This window comes from Phacochoerus africanus, chromosome 6 (assembly GCF_016906955.1).
Source record: "Phacochoerus africanus isolate WHEZ1 chromosome 6, ROS_Pafr_v1, whole genome shotgun sequence".
Classification (NCBI taxonomy): domain Eukaryota; kingdom Metazoa; phylum Chordata; class Mammalia; order Artiodactyla; family Suidae; genus Phacochoerus; species Phacochoerus africanus.
In genome coordinates this window covers 89,631,365-89,650,493 of record NC_062549.1, presented here as the reverse complement: position 1 = coordinate 89,650,493, position 19,129 = coordinate 89,631,365, and the positions used below count along the sequence as shown (strand labels likewise).

The window sequence follows — 19,129 nt, the reverse complement described above, 5'->3', positions numbered from 1 at the left end:
TTTTTCTGCTGGACAGGGCCTTTTTAGCTCCAGGAGAAGGGCGTGAGAGAGGCCAGCTTGGATCAAGCGAGGGACATCGGATGGAGGCGCCATCTTTAACAAGGGCTCTTTGGGAGGCCATCTTGGATCAGTATACCTGTTTGTGGTTGCTTATTAGACATTAGGACATAGCTGGTATAAATAGATCTGGATATACTTATTTGTATTAGGGTTAGAAGGCACCTAAAGACCCTCCAGGGCTTCCAGTTTTTGAGAGGCTCACAGTTTCTGGGAGAGGCATCTTGATTCCCATTCTTTTTCAGTCAAGACCTATCCTCAAGTTGGGGTGGGGGGTAATAGACGGGTTCAGAGCCTGGAGCCAGACAAACTCGGGTCTCAGACTAACTCTGCCACTTCTTGGCTCTGAGACCTTTGGCAAACCTTTTGACTTAATTTAGTTTCCTCATCTGTGAAATGGATTTACCTGTAGCAACCTTTTAGAATTATTAAGTGGATTCAGAAAAATGAGGAGCATAGACGATGTGCACATAGAATACCTAGCCTTTACTGGCACGTAATGAGCATTATGCAAATATAAGTTTCTCTTCCGCATTTCCTGACCACCATGAACCCAGCTCTAGTTTCCAGCCGCAGGTCTCTATGGCAACAACTGAGGAAGAGCACCCAAACAATAAAAGCAAAAAAGACAACGAATGGTCAAATATTTGAAAATATGATACCTGTCACTCAAGACTTCAATAAGAGTAATGAAACTCCACACTATTTACATGTAAAAATACAACTTTTATTTTGAGACATTGCCCCTTGGGATTCGTGGCCCCCAGCCTATCCAGACAAGTAGTCCCAGGGTGTAAGTGACATCATTCCCCTTCCCTGAAATAGGAAGTTATTCCAAAGGGAAAAGAAGAGGGCAGAGAGATCTGTACAAGACCTCTCTGTCTTGAGATGCAGGGAGGCAGAGAGTAGGGGAGCTAGGAAGGGAGCCTGTCCCTCCAACAAATACTACAGGGTTCAAAAATTTTCTTGGACATGTTCCTCCTAATCTGAGGAGCAGGAGGCGTTTAACGGCCCCAAAGTAGAACAAGGATGGGTGACTCTAGAAGTGTTTGTGTATAATAAGCTCCGATATGGCCCTGACCTCTGCCTTTACCCTGGACTTCCATGAAGAGAAGTTCATTGCCTCAGAGGATGGCAGGAACTTGGCTGGAGTTCCCCCGTCATTTTTCACTTTGAGAAACCTGTAAGTTTTTCCACCTACTCTTTGTTCCCTTTGGCCAATGACCCCACTCTCTGGGAACAGGATCTTGGTGACTCTTTCTGGAATCTCCTAAGGGATAAGTGCTTTGTGTCTGAGACAAGCTCAAGTAAACAGAGATAGTGCCTCTCACAGTCAAAAAGAGAAACTGGAGGGCCAAAACCTATAGGGTTGGGCACTACAGCTACTCAGGCTGCAGAAGAGACAGCTTCAGAAACCACAGAGTTTCAAGACAACTACTGTCCTCTTTGTGGTCTGGTCCTAATCACAGTCCCTTCCCTTTCCCAGAGTTAGCCTGTGTTTCAAATGCATATGATCGGCGCTGGGGAGGCACAAGGGGGTCAGGGAGCTGAGGTTCTTTAGGGGGCAGACTAAGCCGACTCCGGGATCCAGACCCTTCTGTGCCTTCAGCTGGGAGCTCCAGGCAGCTAAGGGGCCTAGAAGAATGGGCAGGGGTCGTGCTATAGGGGGAGGTTTTAGGGATGAGGCTGTAGTCCCCAGCCCCAGTACAGGTCTGGGTCCGCCGAACGCTCTGAACTTCAGTCCTCTGGCGGTCCCGGGCCAGGGCAACAGCAGCATCAAAGGAAAGACTGCCCCCATTCCTCCAAGAGGAGCGGGAAGCTCTGGTACCCCAGGCCCTTTCCCCAGGAGTCCCATCAAGCCGGCCAGGCCTCGGGCATGGGTTTGCTGGTGCCACGTGGATCTTGCCACACATTGCAGTGGGCATTCTGGCAAACTGTGGTTTAGGAGGCACCACAGGCACAGAGCGGACCTGTTGGACCTGAACCATGGTGGAAGCCAGGCGCATGCCCACACCACCAGCCGTGCCAAGGGGACTTGGCTGCCCCTCAGGCTCCATCTCCTCTGACTGGGGTGGCTGTGGGGCTGCCTGGTCTGTCTCAGTGGACTGGGCACTGCCCTCTCTGGCACTGTCAACCTCCAAAGACTCAATATCTGACCTGTCAGGGAGGGAGCCCTCTTCTAAATGGTCACTTGCAGCCCTCTGGTCTCCCTCAGCTTCTCCATCTCCAGTCTCCTGTTCCTGACTGACCTCCCCTGCTCTTCCTTCAGCTGCTGCTTCTGGGATTCTGCTGTCTTCACCATCTTCTTGATCTTCTCTTGTCTCTTGGTCCTCATTCCCCCTCTGTCCTTTGACCTCATCTTCTCTTTCAGCCTCTTCTTTGTGTACAACCTCCCAGCTCTCCCCAGCAATTTGCTTTTCCTGGGCGCCATGCTCTGGCTCCCTTCTGGCTTCTACTTGAGCTTCATCTCCTTCCTCAGCCTCGTCCTCTCTCTCAGTATTTCTTTCCCTCTCCTTGTCCTTACCCTGCTCTACTCCTGTTTCCTCCACACCTTTAACTTCCTCCTTACTCTCATCCTCCTCCTGACCTTTGGACTCTTCTTCCTTGGCCTCTGTGTCCTCTGTCTCTTCTCCACCTCCTTCCCTCAAACTGTCAATCACCTTTTGGCTTCCCTCAGGCTCCACTCCTTCCTCACTGGCCTCTTCACCCTCCACCTCGGTCTTTGGTCTCCTCTCAGCCTCCTCCCTGATGTCCCATCTGCTTCCAGGCTCAGCCTCCTTGCCCTCCCTATCTTCCTGGAATGCCTGCTCTCTGTCACCCTGTCCTGGAGCCTCCTGTCTTCCACACCCTGCTACCTTTTCCTCTAGACTGCCTGGACCCTCCCAGGTCAGGGGTTTGGGCCCCAGAAGGGGACTTAGGTCATCATAGGCACTCAGGAAGACTTCTTCCCCACTTTCTTCCTCTGCTTCAGGCCTGGGTTCAGGAGAGTCCAGGGAGCAGCAGCTGGGAGCCAGGACAAACTGCGCCTCATCCAGAGACAGGTCATCCAAGGGTGGTTCCACAGAGAATTCCTCCACCTGTAAACACCGTATTGTGGCTCAGGACCAGGTGGCCCTGTCCAAACCTCGTGATTCCTTACCACCCCCAAACGCAGCACAGCGCCTCCTTACCTGAGGCCCAACTCCCAGGAGCTCCTCCAGGTAGCCCATCCCAGGGTCGTCCTCCCCAGGGGAGAAGGCTGCTCCTGCTGGTTCTGCCTTGGCCACCTCCCCATCCTCCACCCCCACCCACTCGGGCTCTGAGCTGCTTGAGTCCTCTAGGAAGGAGAAGGAATCCTGCACCTCCTGGGACAGGCAGTCCTCCAGGGCAGGGGCCACATCCACTGGGCTTGAGTCAGCCAGGGGACCTGGGGCTGGACTTGCCTCCAAGTTCTCATCTGTTGGGAAAGAGATAGTTGCAGGAGTACAAAGGTCAAGACCAGCCCTGACCCTTTCCAGTATGAGTCTTCCCAGCATTGCTGCAGTATGGGCCCAGCATTCCCAGCATAGATACCCCATGTGGCTGATCTCTCAGACCAGTATTCCCAACTCTTGGCTTATAGCCATGTTTATTGAGCTCCTGCCAGGTGCCAAGCACTGTGCTATACATTTTATGATGCATTATCCTATTTTCTCCACAAAACAACCCCATAATGTAGGGTATTTATCCCCATTGTACATATGAGGAAACTGAGACTCAGATGTGTCCAGAGGTCACACATGCAATAAGTGGCACAGCCAAAGTTTGAATCCAAGGCTGCTTAACTCTGTACACCTTGTCCTTACCCAGTATCCTATGCTGCCTCAGTACTTTCTCATCATCGACACTTCAGGAACTGGAGTCAGAGCAAAGATCAGATCCTGGCTCTGCCTCCTCTTACCAAACTAAACCTAAGTCTCAGGTCCCACTGCTGTAACATAAGGATAACAACAAGACCTGTGTCAACATTATGAGAAAAGGAAATGAGCTAATGCCTTCAAAGTCCTTAACAAAGCACATTGTAAGCTCTTGACAAATGTTAGCTATTAGTATTAATATTATTATTATTACCGTGATCTAGTCTATATTCCTACTTTGTATTTAGTAATTCCTGCTGTATATATCTGACACAGATCCCCATTCTTGCACCTTTCAGTGATCTAAGGCTGCCAAGGATCCTCCCCATGTGAATTTCACACAACTTGAAAATATTACCGGATTCCTCCAATCTTGAATCCAAAGAGGCAGGTGAAGCTAACCACCCAAAGCCCACGGCAGATCCGCAACATCAGAGCCTCAGCCTAGAGTTCTAGTCCCCTTTTCCAGTCTTGGGCAATCCCTGAGTTCTCACCTGGGGGGCCAGGGCCCAGGCCAGGGCCAGGGCCAGGGCCGGAGGCAGGGCTTGGCCGGGGCTGTAGGGCGGGGTACTCAAGGCCACGGGTGAACCCAGCCAAGGAGATGTTAGAGATGATGTGTGGGGATATGTTGAGCATAGAGCTGATGTGTGGTGGGAGGTTGACATCATAGGGCTCTGAGATGTGGACTCCAGCACGGCGCTCTGCATGGCTGTTGCCCCCAGCACGGATTGCTGACCGCCCCGTTCGTGGTGTGCCTGGCTCAGAGCTCGTGCCACCCAGCGCCTCTGCCTCAGGCTCCTGTTCACCCTCTGCTGCTTCTGCAGAATCATTCTCCAAGCTCTCTGGCAGCAGCGGGCTTGGCCGGGGACTTCCGGATCCCACCAATCCCTCTGGCTCTGTGGAGGAGACAGAGGTAGGCAGGCAATAGCCTGGGCTGCAAGGGGCCTGGACACCTCAGAAAGGCTCTGAAGAGTGCCCGTTGTTTTCTCTAGCCTGGAAAGCACCAGGCCCAACTTCCCTTAGCCACTGCTGCAAACTCTTCATAGTCAGCAGATCAAAGGCCACCCCACCTGCACATACTTAGGAACCCCCTTCTCTCCCTGCAGGCACAGTCACTGGCCATCACTACCTACCCCCCCCCAAGATAACCCCCCCCCACACACACACAGTAGTGTACACCCATACTCACCATCATTGGCTCCAGCCACAGCACTCAGTGAGTCCATGCTCTTGGCTGGCCGCAGAGTCCCCTTATCGGATTTGTCCTCTGCAAGACAGTGATGTGTGTAGAGCCAGTGCCCAGCACACCCTCAGAGCTCCCTGTACATCTCCCCAGACTTACCCCTGTCCTCAGCACCCCGTGGAAATTTACGCTTGGTTTCATGACCAGAGCGACCCAGATTGAAGATGGATCTCCACTTCCTGACCTTCAAAGACCCCTTCCTCCTGGAGGGAGTGGAGAAATCACTGGGGTCAGAGCCTGGTGGTCAGTGCAGGGCAGAAGGGCCCAGGAAGGAGGCCTTACTTGTGCTCCGCAATCTCTATGATAGTGTGATAGGGCCGCATCTGTGGAGGTCCATCACCAGCCTGCAGGATGTTGGGCAGGTGGTAGGGTAGGGATCTTGGCATAAGGTCCTCAGGGCTGCCTAACACCCGGGCCCCAGGAAGTGGTCGCCATCCACTTTCCACCTCACCACCTAGGAAGAGAAGAGGAATCAGCCAGCCAGGAACAGAGGAGCTTTGGGTAGCCAACTCGTCACTGCACCCTCCCACTTATCAACTACCGGGCTAGGGGTACGCTCAGGCCCCTGGAGGCAGACTCTCTGTGTCTAGCTCCTCAAGAGGGAGTCCTCAGGGACAAAGAGGGCCAGGAGCTCCCAGAACATTGTCCCATAGGGCCGGGGGTGGAAATGATCAGTCACTAGCCTTAAGAACTGGGACAGTTGGAGTTCCCTGGTGGCCTAGTGGGTTAGGGATCTGGTGCTGTCACTACTGTGGCTTGGGTTACTGCTGTAGCACAGGTTTGATCCCTGGCCCAGGAAATTTCACAAGCCACGGGCATGGCCCCCCAAAAATTAAAAAAACAAAAACAAAAAACTGGAATTCCTGTCGTGGCGCAGCAGAAACGAATCCAACTAGGAATCATGAGGTTGCGGATTCAATCCCTGGCCTCGCTCAGTGGGTTAAGGATTAGGCGTTGCCGTGAGCTGTGGTGTATGTTGCAGACATGGCTCGGACCTAGTGTTGCTGTGGCTGTGGCATAGGCCAGCGGCAACAGCTCAGATTAGACCCCTAGCCTGGGAACCTCCATATGTCATGGGTGTGGCCCTATGATGACAAAAAAAGACCAAAAAAAAAACACTGAGATAATGATTAAGAAAGTGTGCCCTGGCTTGAGAGCAAAAGAGGCCTGCTCAGGTCCTGACTGCGCCATTATCTCTCCAAAGCCTTCTCCCCATGACCATGAGCAGCATCACTTTATGAGACTCAGTTCTATCATCTGCAAAGCAGGGAGACTGAATTAGATGATCTCAGAGCCCTCTATACTCTGACATGACTTCCCAGATAGAGAATGGTGATGAGGTGGATAGGAAGGACACTGACCAGAGAGAGCAGCACCCCCAAAGAGCTGGTCCACATGCGTGAGGATGAATTCCACGACAATGGACTGCACACGCACTTCCATGAACGCTGCTGTCCCGTTGAACCCTGAAGCCTCTATATCCTTAGACCTGTGGAGATGTGGAGTTATTCTTCCCCAGCCCCGCCACACTTCCCCATCTGAATTCTCCCTAGAACTACCTTATACCCTTTCTCCTGCATGTCATTGTTCTACACGCATGATTCAAGTTTCAAATACCACTTCCTCCAGGAAGCCTTCTTAGACACCCTCCTCACCTCTACCTCCTCTGCACACCAGGATGCCAGGTGTATAATAAATCTCAGGACTTCTCATAATTTACCTTGCACCACAGGGAGTGACATGCAGGCCATTTCTCCATCTGCTCAACAAACATTTAATGGGGACCCCTGTCCTGCTCCAGTTCCTGAGCTCAGTGACACTTTGTAAGAAAATACAAAGGTCCTGCCCTTAGGGACTTTACTCAAGCTCAGAGAAGGAGCTCACATGGGTAATCCTGAACCTTCCTGTTTCTCACTGGCTTCTGTGAGACCCCTCTCCAGTGCACCCACACAGCCACACCCCATCCTCGAGCAGCCTAGGCTCCGCCTCGGGAACCCACGCCAAAATCCTCACACATGTGCCCACCTCAGCAGGTTGGGGGCCCATACGATGGCCAGGTTGCGGGCATGCATATTGGTCTGGGCACTGAATGAGGCCATGTGAACCAAGTGCCGCATGAGGAACTCCAGTGTCCTGCAGAAAGGGGGCCGTAAGGGGCAGAGGTCACATGGGGAACACACAGGCTGGGGTAGGATTGAGGTGTGGGAGCAAAGAGAAGTGACAAGCCAAGGCCCCAGGTGGAGAGAGAGCTTGGGCTGAGAGAGGGAAGTTGAGACTCTGGGTAGGGAGGGGCTCCACACACCTGTAGTTTGCGACAGGGAGTTCTCGAAGCACTTCTAGAATCTTGACCAAGCGCTCAGGTTCCAACTGCACTGCCACAGCTTCCTGGTTGGGAGGAAGGGTTCAAGAAGCAGGAGTCAGGGACCTAGGGCTGCCCTGGCTCACTCCCCAGAGCTCTGAGCCAAACTCTCAGAACAAACTGTGCTGTACCCACGCTCTCCCATGCCCTGGATCTTCAAAACCCAGTCACGTAGCAGACAGAATTTGGGACCCACAAGACCTGCAGCCGAATCTTGGCTATGCTTCGTGACCTTGAGTAATTCACTGCCACTCTCTGCTTTAGCATCCTTATCAATAATGCTCTGGTGGCATTCCCCTTGTGGCTCAGCAGTAACGAACCTGACCAGTACCCATGAGGACACAAGTTTGATCCCTGGCCTCACTCAGTGGATTAAGGATCCAGTGTTGCCGTGAGCTGTGGTGTAGGTCGCAGGTGTGGCTTGGATCTGGCGTTGCTGTGGCTGTGGTGTAGGCTGGCAGCTGGAGCTCCCATTTGACCCCTAGCCTGGGAACTTCCATATGCTGAAGACGCAGCCCTAAAAAGAAAAAGACAGAGTTATAATGCTCTGGTACTGGAATGCATCAGTGGGTCCACCCTTCGGGTGCCCCAGGAGCCAAGGAATTCTTTCAAGGTGTCCAGGAAGGCCTATGCCCACCCAGTCTAGCCTATATGGGTTGAATGGCATGCCCTGCTGTTCGGAACCACTAAACGATGTTGTGTTCAATAAAATGCAACTTAATTTAAAAGTGTTACTCAATTAAAGACAGCACTTTTGGAGTTCCTTTGTGGCTCAGTGGGGGTTAAGAGCAAAACACAGTGTCTGTGAGGATACAGTTTCCATCCCTGGCCTCCCTCAGTGGATTAAGGATCCCATGTTGCCGCAAGCTGCTGCACAGTTCTCAGATGTGGCTTGGATCTGGTGTTGCTGTGGCTGTGGTGTAGGCTGGCAGCTGCAGCCCCAATTCTACGCCTGGCTCAGGAACTTCCATATGCCCCAGGTGAGGCTTAAAAAAAGAAAGAAACTGTAAATGAACTATAATGGAAAAAATAAAAATCATTAAAAAAAAAAAAAAGATAGTACTTTTTTTTTTTCTTTTTTCTTTTTAGGGCCGCACATGCAGCATATGGAAATTCCCAGGCTAGGGGTAGAATTGGAGCTACAGCTGCCGGCCTACACCACAGCCACAGCAACACGGGATCTGAGCTGTGTCTCCAACCTACACCATAGCTCATGGCAATGCCGAATCCCCGATCCACTGAACAAGGCCAGGGGTCAAACCCACATCTTCATTATATACTACTTGGATTCCTTTCTGCTGCGCCACAACAGGAACTCCCAAAAGATAGCACTTTTGTCATATATTTTCTTATTCAAAAGGTGTTCAACACTAGAGTTTCTGCTGTGGTGCAGTGGGTAATGATCCAGCTGGTCTCTGTGGCATTGCCAGATTCCATCTCGGCCTAGCACAATGGGTTAAGGATCCAGCTTTGCCACAGCTGTGGTGTAGGTCACAGATGTGGCTTGGATTTGATCCCCCGGCCCGGGAACTTCCATGTGCCATGCAGGTGCAGCCAAAAACAAACAAAACAAAACAAAACAAAAAAGATGTTCACCATATAATCACAGTTCATGGAGAGGCATGCTTAAAAATTTTTTGACTTTCTAAAAGGTTTCTTATTCTCTTAAATATAGGGAAGCTCCGGTCTAGGTGATTTCCAAGGACTTTCCAGCTTCTGCTCTCTGCCTGGCCTCTACTCTCCCCAAGTCTTGCCCTGCACTGTGTGCAGTTTGCCGACCTTAGGAAAAGGAAAGACAATGAAGAAGGTAGCAGGGCTAGGAGATTTGAAGGGGAGGGGTCTTTTCATCTTCCTGTGGTCTCTGTCATTCAGAATCCCTAGGACTCTGTCTGGCATTGGACGCACCTGGGATGTCAGAACCAGAGCAGCCACCCTCAGCCTTCTGTTTCACCCCGATGCCTCTCAACTCACAGCAAACTTGTCATAGAGCCGATAAGTCAGCAGGGGGTCTGGCAGCTCTCTGAAATAGGCCTTGCACAGCGAAGAGACGCAGTGAATGTCCTGAAGGTAAACATCTCGCCGCAGGTCTGGCTTCCGCTCAGCCTCAAACTCCTGCCTGGGGAGGTGCAGAGTGGTCAGGAGTGATGGGGGATATGGGGGGTTGTGGGGAGAGGGGGGAGCTATAGAGGTGGAGTCCAGGCATGTTCGAGGGTCAACTTGTATGAAACTTGGACCGAAGCCATTGGGTTGTGTATATACATGAGAAAGCAGGTATAAGGTGTTGTATCTGTCAACATGCAAAGTGGATGTGAAGGTGGGTAAGTGGATGGGTAGGTGGATTTATGCATGAACAGGGGTAAATGTTAGGATGTAGCTGTAGGTGTGAGTAGCAATGGAGGGGTCTGTAGGAGTCGGAGAAGTGGGGCAGGGGAAGACTAAATGTGTGTTTCTGGGTCTGTGTAAAGATGGCTGAGTGTAGGGGTTCCCGTCATGGCTCAGCAGAAATGAATCTGACTAGCATCTGTGAGAATGCAGGTTCAATCCCTGGCCTCACTCTGTGGGTTAAGGATCTGGCGTTGCTGTGAGCTGTGGTGTAGGCCGAAGACGTGGCTCGGATCCTGCTTTGCTGTGGCTGTGGTGTAGGCTGGCAGCTATAGCTCCATTTTGACCCCTAGCCTGGGAACCTCCATGTGCCGCAGCCCTAAATAGACAAAAGACAAAAAAATAGTAATGATAAAAGAAGATTGCTGAGTGTAACTCTTAGAAGGAAACTAAGTGTAAATTTACATGACCTTGGATTAGGCAACAGTTTCTTGGATATGACACCAAAAGCACCAGAAACCAAAGGAAAAAAAGATAAATTTAATATCAAAATTACAAACTATTGTGTTAGAAAGGACAGTTTTGAGAAAATGAAGACAACCCACAGAATGGGAGAACATATTTACAGATCATAGATTTAATAAGTGGCTAATATTCAGGATATATAACAACTCTTACAACTCAAAAGAGACAAATAACCTAATTTTATGTTTTATTTTATTTTTATTCTTTTAAAAAAAATTTTTTTTTGTCTTTTTGTATTTTCTAGGGCTGCACCCAAGGCATATGTAGGTTCCCAGGCTAGGGGTCCAATCGGAGCTGTAGCTGCCGGCCTACACTGCAGCCATAGCAATGTCAGATCCGAGCGGTGTCTGCGACCTACACCACAGCTCACGGCAACGCCGGATCCTTAAGCCACTGAGCAAGGCCAGGGATCCAACCCGCAACCTCATGGTTCCTAGTCGGATTCTTTTCCTCTGAGCCACAACAGGAACTCCTAAACTACTTTTTTTTTTCTGTGGCTGCGGCCGTGGCATGTGGAAGTTTCCTGGCCAGGGATCAAACCAGTTCCACAGCTGTAACCAGAGCCACAGCAGTGACAATGCCAGATTCTTAACTCACTAGGCCAGCAGGAAAATCCCTAAAATGCACAAAAATTTTGAATAGACATTTCCCCAAAGAAGATACACAAATAGCTACTAAGCACACAGAAGGTGTTCAACATCATTAGCTACTAGAGAAATGCAAATAGAGATAAAATATCCCCTCACACCCATTAGGGCAGCTATAGTCAAAACCACACAGAATTACAAATATTGGCAGGGATATGGAGAAATTGGAACGCTCCTATATTGCTGGTAGAAATGTAAAATGATGCAATTTCTATGGAAAACAATTTGGCAGTTGTTTAAAAAATTCAACATAAGAGTTACCACATGACCCAGCAATTTTAATCCTAGGTATATACTCAAGAGAATTGACACCGTATTGATATGAATATAAATTATTGAAACCATGTTTATACAAAATATGTGTTCATGAACATTTATATCAGCATTATTCATAATAGCCAAAATGTGGAAACAATCCAAATAGCTACCAACGGATGAATGGATAAACAAAATGTGGTAACACCACACAATGGAATATTATTCAGCCAAAAAAGAAATGAGGAGTTCCTGTTGTGGCTCAGTGGAAATGAATATGACTGGTATCCATGAGGACTCAGGTTTGATTCCTGGCCTCGTTCAGTGGGCTAAGGATCCGGCATTGCCGTGAGCTGCTGTGTAGGTTGCAGTTGCAGCTTGGATCCTGCGTTGCAGTGGCTGTGGTGTAGGCTGGCAGCTACAGCTCCGATTCAACCTCTAGCCTGGGAACCTCCAAATGCTGCGAGTACAGCCCTAAAAAGACAAAAAGAAAGGAAGGAAGGGAGGGAGGATGGAAGGAGGGAAGAAATGAGTATTGGTACATGCAACATTTGTGAACCCCGAAAACATGCTAAGCAAAAAAAGCCAGGTACAGAAAATTACAATTATATGATTCCATTTATATGAAATGTCCAGAATAGGCAAATCCATAGAGACAGAAGGTGGACTCATGGTTGCCAGGGCCTGGGAGAGAGAAGTGTGGAGTGACTTGGTGATGGGTTGATGAAATGTTCTGCAATTAGATAGTGATGGTGGTCGCACAACCTTGTAAATATACTGAAAACCACTGAACTGTACATTTTTAAAGTTTTATTGAAGTATAGTTGATTTACAATATTGTGATAATTTCTGCTGTACAACAAAAGTGATTCAGTTTGAATTGTAACTTTTAAATGATGCATTTTATGGCATGTGAATCATATCTAATTTTTTTCTTTTTAAAAGCTGAGTGGACGCCTGTGGGAGTGGAGATATGTGTGTGTGCACATGTGTGCACATGCATGCACACAGGCTAGCCTGTGGGGAGTGTGGGGCATGGTCTTCACCTTTCCTGAGGAGACTGGAGCTCCTCCCTTGGTACTGACCTCTCATCTATGTTTCCTCCTCTGCACTTCCCTTCACCCCTCTGGCTCCCTAGCCTCCTGGTCATAGAGCCCTCCCCTCACTGCCTGACTCACCGAAGCTTCTGGATGTTGGAAGAGACCCCTGAGAGGCGGTAGATCCCATCCACCACTCCATATTCCTCCACAAACTCTGCACAGCTCCTTAGCACCTGGGGTACTGGGACACAGAGGAGGCAAATAAAGAAAAATCAGAAGGACTGGAAGGTCAGAAGCTATGGCATCTGAGAAATGGACACATCAGGCAAGGGAATTAAGGGAGATTGAAGGCAAACCTCTTGGAACAAAAAGTTGTCAGGGAGTTCCCATCGTGGCTCAGAGGTAATGAACCTGACTAGGATCCATGAGGACGTGGGTTCGCTCTCTGGCCTCACTCGATGGTTTAAGGATCTGGCATTGCCGTGAGCTATGGTGTAGGTCACAGATGCGGCTCGAATCTGGTGTTGCTGTGGCTGTGATGCAGGCCAGCAGCTACAGCTTCTATTTGACCCCTAGCCTGGGAACTCCCATATGTTGTGGGTGTGGCCCTAAAAAGGCAAAAAAAAAAAAAAGTTGTCAGAAAGATTTTTACAGGACATCAGCTCCAACCTACCAACCTATTAAAATCTCTCTGCCGGAGTTCCCCTCATGGCTCAATGGTTAACGAATCCAATTAGGAACCATGAGGTTTTGGGTTCTATCCCTGGCCTTACTCATTGGATTAAGGATCCGACATTGCCGTGACCTGTGGTATAGCTTGCAGATGCGGCTTGGATCCCGAGTTGCTGTGGCTCTGGCATAGGCCGGTGGCTACAGCTCCAATTAGACCCCTAGACTGGGAACCTCCATATGCCACAGGTGAGGCATATGGAGAAAAAAGGAAAAAAAAAAAAAAAGACAATAAAATAAAATCTCTCTGCCCATTGGGTCTAGAGTCTTTTGGGTTTTGTTTGTTTGTGTGCTTTTTAAGGTGGCACCCAAGCATATGGAAGTTCCTAGGCTAGGATTAGAGTCAGAGCTACAGCTGACAGCCACAGCCGCAGCAACACAGGATCCCCAACCCATTGAGAGAGGCCAGGGATGGAACCCGCATCCTCATGGATACTAGTAAGATTCGTTTTTGCTGCGCCACAATAGGAACTCCCTGGGTTTAGAGTCTTGGCATAACCCCCGCCCCTGCCCCTCCATACTGCCCATTCCTGTTAGAAAGTTCTGCCTTTGTTGACCTGAAATGTGTCTCCCTGTAATTACTAGCTGCTACTACAGCAATTTTAAAGAGGCACCAGTCTGCTTGGAAGAGGAGTCCGGGTAAAGGATCGGTCTTGAAACTGCTTTTAACTCTTACTCTCCATAAGATAAAGGAACATTAGCTTTTCCAACCAAAATGAGACAGAATTGATGGGCACTACTGTGAAGCACCTCCTCCAATAAGCAAGTGCATAGATGTTAGATCTGTCATAGGAAGGTACACTAAATTGTGACAGACCTTCAGACAGGTCAGTTCAGGAGAGAAGTGCTGGTGTTGCCAAGCACTGTGCATTAGACAAGAAAAGTAAGGATCAAAGAAGTAGCAGTTCCCGTCATGGTTCGGTGGTTAACGAATCTGACCAGGAACCATGAGGTTGGGGTTCAATCCCTGGCCTCGCTCAGTGGGTTAAGGATGTGGTGTTGCCAGTGAGCTGTGGTGTAGGTCGCCGACGTGGCTCAGATCCTGCACTGCTGTGGCTCTGGTGTAGGCCAGCAGCTACAACTCCAATTGGACCCCTAGCCTGGGAACCTCTATATGCCTTGGGTGTGGCCCTAGAAAAGACAGAAAGACAAAAAGACAAAAAGACAAAAAAAAAAAAAGAAGTAATGAGTGCCTGGTGTCACCCAGCTAGAGCCAGGATTCAAATCCAAGAATACAAAAAGCTGTATTATCTCTTCCTACTTCAGACCCCTCCCCAGTTACTAGATTGTAAACTCCTTAAGGACAAGGACTAAGTATGACCCATTTTACTGTTTCTTCTATTATCTGCCATGGTTTATCCTCAGATACCATGTGTTGAATCTCATCTCCATAAGGCCACATATTTCTTTTTTCTTTCTCTCTTTTTTTTTTGTCTTTTGTCTTTTTTAGGGCCAACCCACAGCATATGGAGGTTCCCAGGCTAGGGGTCTAATCGGAGCTGTTGCCACCGGCCTATGCCAGAGCCACAGCAACACCAGATCCGAGCTGCATCTTCAGCCTACACCACAACTTACGGCAATACCAGATCCTTAATCCGCTGAGCAAGGCCAGGGATCGAACCCAAAACCTCATGGTTCCTAGTCTGATTCGTTTCCACTGTGCCACGATGAGAACTCCCAAGGCCCCATCTTTCTAAAGTCTTTCCATGCTTTGCTACAAACATGCTCTGCCACACCCTAATCTTCAACGCTTACTTTACAGACACAGAATAAAATAGTAACTGCTCAACCTGGTATGTTGTATGAGACTCTTCACAATGCATGTCTAGCTGCCATTCCAGCCTTGGCTCCAGCCAGTTCCCCAAGAAATCCCATGATCCTTTGTTACTCCGTGGACAAGATTTGGTACCATCACTCATGTTATTCCCTTGCCTGGAAATGCACTCCTCTCTGGCTATGCTTGGTGAACTCCTATATATTCTTCAAACATTACCTCCAATTCTGAGCCCTGTGCTTTTATGTGTGTTATAGTTCCCACAGTCCTTTGTTTATATCTATACTATACCGCTTAGTGTATTTTGTTATGATTAGTGTATTTCGTATCTATACCTTCTGACAAACAGTAACATCCTCTTCAGCATCTAGCACAGTGTTGAAACAGAACAGGTGCTCAACAGATGTTTATCAAATTACTCAATGAATTAGTCAATGAACTGAAGATTTTATAGAGAATATTGCCTAAGACAAAACATTGAGTCCAATTAACTGAGACTCACCAGAGAAATCCCTGTCATGAGTTCCTGTCAGAGAAAGCTGTGATTCTCTTAAGCCACCTGTTTTTTCTTATGGCTTTCTGGATTTTATAATTGATTAGGTTTACCTCTTTACTTAACTACTGGAAAGCTCAGACCCCCATCCCTATAGGAGCCATATAGACGACCTAGGATGCATTTCTGGGTACTGTGTACAGATCTTACCCGTCTCATTTTCCCTTCAACTCAGTTCCTCCAGTTATTGGTTCTTTGTGTAAAGGCTTGGGTTTGGGGAGTCATCCATCCCAAGCTCTTTGTGGAATTAGGTAAGATAGAAATACAGACTGAAGGAAGTCAATAAACCCATCAACCACTATTTTAAACCCTCCTTATATGACTTGATGTCCACACCCTTTACCCTCCTGCACCCCAAGCCAAGACTTGGGTGAGAAACGGAAAGCATCGATAGTGCAAAAATTTAAGGAAACACTCACTCTTAGGGTTGCGCAAGTGCCCGCTGAGCACATGCACGATCTTGTGAGTCAATGCCTCCTTAAGAAAGAAGCACCTAGGTTACTTGACCAGCCCTAAGAGGGAAATCTTCCTTAAATTTTGCACCCTAGTCACCTCTCTTGCTTCACTTTAGTCCTAGCCTTACGTTCACCATCTATCCCTTCAGGACCTGTGCCCAGTTGCCAGGGTCCCCCTGACCTCAGGTTCCCCCTACTGAATGCAGAGATGGGACAGACTCTCCTCATTCAAGCTGTTGCTCTTCTCTGAGTGACTAATGCTACCCCAGCTCCTTAGGCCACCACTCTGTTGATTCATAAATAGTTCACTGCCACCTAAACCCCAGGTTCTTTTCACACGAAATGGAACCAAACCAGATAGTCCTCACCCCATCTTTCTCTGTTGATTGTGAATCTCCACAGAATGCCTTTTAAAAAGGCCTTCGAGAGCGTAAGGAGTCAGAGCCAGAGATGAAATGGATCAAAGAGATGTGAGAAGAGATAACAGGCTCAGAGAGATGGAGGAGTCAAGGAAATAGAGGTCAGAGAAATGGGGTCAGAGATAAAAGTTAGAGACAGAGTTGGGGTGGCAGAGTCAAAGGGATAGAGACACAAGGAAATCAGTGTAATTTCAGGAGGAGGGCCTGAAGCTTAGGAACCTAGAGAGTCAGAAACCTGAACAAGGTATCAAAGAGATAAAGATTAGGAAAAAGATGGACTTCATACATATAAGTGCTTGGGGAAGAAAAGACGCATCTAGGACAAAGAGCTAGGAGAAGGCGCTGAGATGGAGTGGAGCTGCAGGGATGGGGAACCAAAAAAATCAAGGAGGATGAATTAACCAGAAATACAACTCCCCACTGGCCTGGGCTTGCTTTCTTTCTCTCATCCATCCTTCCTTCCTTTTCTCTTTACTTGTTTTCTTTCTTTCTTGCCTTTCTTTCTTTCTTTTTCTTTCTTTCTCTCTCTCTCTCTTTTTTTTTTTTTTTTTTTTGTTGCACGCTGCACCTTCACAGCCACCCACTGCAGTCAGAGCCTTAACCCACAGAGGGAACTCCTGGGCTTTCATTTTTGCTGGGTCTTGCCTTAAAGAGAGAAACCATCACCAGCCTCTCTCTGTCCTTCCACTTTCCACCTGTCTGTGTCACGGGGAACTGGGCAACGGTAGAAGGCTGCTGCTGCTGCTCTGCTGCCCAGGATACCCCTCCACCCTTGGGCTCAAGTGAGGTTCTGGTGAAGGGTAGGAGGTGCTTCTGTCTCTCTCTGGGATTCACCAGGATTCGGGCCCAGAAACAGATGTCTATCCCTTCCAGAGAACACGACTTTCACCTTCTAGGAATGTGGACAGAGCCCAGGAAGGGTTGCAGGATTGGGATCTAGGCTAGCTATGAGTTCAGTGTTTGAAAATGAGGTTGGCAGGGGGGCCACAGGAAAGGACAACACCAGAATGAGGAGGCTGAACTGAGGGTTTGCAGACACCTGGAAGAACATCAGCCCCAATTAAATCATGTGGCCCTTGATCAAGAGTTGTCTTTCAAGAGGAATCCCTTGCAAAGGTGTCAGCCCTGGGCTAACTGCTGGGATCTGCCCCAGAAGAAAAGAAAGGCACTGAGAAGCCACTTCAGCTGTTTAACACCCTTTGTTGGGGCCGGCCTTTGCCTTAGCTGAGGCCAGTGGGGATGGGGGCCTCTGGGGGGGGGGAGAAAAGGGGAAGGAGGTGTCTGGGGACATAGGGGCGGGGCTAAGAGCAGGAAATGAGCTGGGAACCACCATCGCCCTCCCTCCACTGCAGGGAGCCACAGCCCAGAGCTGAGAAGAGGACAAAGAGGAAATGACAGATTGGGGTGGGGTGGGGGTGCGGTGGGGGGGGGGCGGAAATCGTGCCCATCTTTGGGAGGAGCCCGAAGTACCAAAAACAAGCTGGAGTGGGCAGCCAGGATACCTGTGTTCAGTGCCAGATCAAATCAAGAAATGTTTTTGAGTGTCTGCTCCACACCGAGCACAGTGGAACTGATGTCCCTGGTCCTGCTGGTTTCTAAGCCCCCTCCGAGGTAACTCAGGAAGGATGCTGGGCAAGCTCCACAGGCAGTCCCCACACCCGTCCTCCTTTCCTTGTGCCCTCCACCCCCACCTTCAAACCGGGCCCCAGGCCGTCTCTCCTACTCTTCGGCTCTTCCCCATTTTAGCAGCTTCTTCCCTCACCCTCCACTTTGAACCTGTTTCTCCTTTGCTCAGGGAGAACCAGAGAATCAGAGAGACTGGGGGAGGGGACCGTCCCACCCCACAGCTTCACCCGGGGCCCAGCAAGGCTGCAGAGGAACCAGAGCCTCCTAACTTCGTCTCCTCTAACCAAGAAACCCCCGTGGTCCCCATGTGCCATCCTCTGACTCTCCAGAGGCCCTTCTCCCGCCTCCTTTCATTCAGACCCAAGGACCCTCCATTGCCCTCCCTTCCGCCTCTCATCTCCTGACCCTGTCATCTCAGCTTCCTTCTTCTGTCCCCAGCTGTCACCCTCTCACCTCTGTTTCTTCGACCTCTCCTGGGTTTCCAGTGTCTCCATACCCGCCTCTCAGTGGTGCCTTGGTGTCCCCGTTCTCACTCAGAGTCCCTCAGAGTCTTCACCCCCAGTTAGTCACACAAGGGAGCTACTGCGCCTTCTTCACTGAGCCACGTTTCCTGCCTCGCCTGTTAATCAGTCTCCTGGGGGTAACCCCAAGCCCCTGCCCCTTCTCTGTGAACTTCTGGACACTGTTTCTGTACCCTCAGACTGGATCAGGCTGGAGAAGCTCCGTGCCTCCCCATCCACCCAACAGCAGCTCCGGGTTGGCCTCCTTACCCTCCTGGCCTGAGTTCTGCAGGTGCTCCTGCAAGTCACACCCAAACACCCGCTCCTTCGAGCTGCCCTTCTTCTTTCCTTTCTGCCGAGACTTCATGGCCGGAGCCCCAGGGCTCTGGCCCAGCCACCTCTGTCCCCCAAGACCTTTGCCCTACTAGTCCCCCATGGGATCCCAAGCCAGCCTCTGGGCTTGGCCCGGCCCCAGGGGGCAGGGCTCCGAACTGGGGGGTGGAGGGTGGCCTGGGCAACGGACAGCAGCTCCTGCCTCTGGGGCCCCGGCCACACGGAAGTAGCTGTGGAAGAGGAAGCTGCCGGGACCCTGGCAAAAAGCTGTGTCTCGTGGCTGGGCCTGGCACTCGCCCTTCTCGCCCCACTCAGCCCTGGAGGGGCAGGAAGCTGTGCAGCTCCTTAAACCCACTTCCTGTTAGAGCATCTTTGCAACCACAGGGCTGGGGTGGGGGAGGTAGCTGACATTCACAT

At 49.8% G+C, this 19,129-nt stretch overlaps 1 protein-coding gene across 3 annotated transcripts; it reads right to left on the bottom strand.

Annotated features, from left to right (window-relative positions):
* Positions 1 to 762: 762 nt before the first annotated feature.
* On the bottom strand, positions 763 to 19,051 carry ARHGAP30 (Rho GTPase activating protein 30). Of its 3 annotated transcripts, none has more exons than XM_047784118.1 (12): positions 18,650 to 19,051; positions 12,462 to 12,564; positions 9,506 to 9,650; positions 7,478 to 7,560; positions 7,201 to 7,308; positions 6,537 to 6,664; positions 5,458 to 5,629; positions 5,275 to 5,378; positions 5,122 to 5,199; positions 4,427 to 4,828; positions 3,228 to 3,493; positions 763 to 3,134 (listed from the first exon to the last, which is right to left on the bottom strand). In XM_047784118.1, exons 1-12 carry the CDS (start codon positions 18,744 to 18,746, stop codon positions 1,521 to 1,523), a joined length of 3,300 nt encoding a protein of 1,099 aa, XP_047640074.1. In that variant the 5' UTR covers positions 18,747 to 19,051; the 3' UTR covers positions 763 to 1,520. The 3 variants fall into 3 exon arrangements, with proteins under 3 accessions (XP_047640074.1, XP_047640076.1, XP_047640075.1); XM_047784120.1 differs by having other exon boundaries at positions 3,399 to 3,493; XM_047784119.1 differs by lacking the exon at positions 18,650 to 19,051 and adding an exon at positions 18,333 to 18,637 and having other exon boundaries at positions 9,506 to 9,646.
* Positions 19,052 to 19,129: the final 78 nt, after the last annotated feature.

Coding starts and splice junctions, on each gene's coding strand:
- ARHGAP30 (XM_047784118.1), bottom strand. CDS start 18,746: ATGAAGTCTCGGCAGAAAGGAAAGAAGAAGGGCAGCTCGAAGGAGCGG. Junction 6,665..7,200: donor TGGGCCCCCAACCTGCTGAG/GTGGGCACATGT, acceptor ACATCTCCACAG/GTCTAAGGATATAGAGGCTT. Junction 5,379..5,457: donor ATAGAGATTGCGGAGCACAA/GTAAGGCCTCCT, acceptor CACTCCCTCCAG/GAGGAAGGGGTCTTTGAAGG.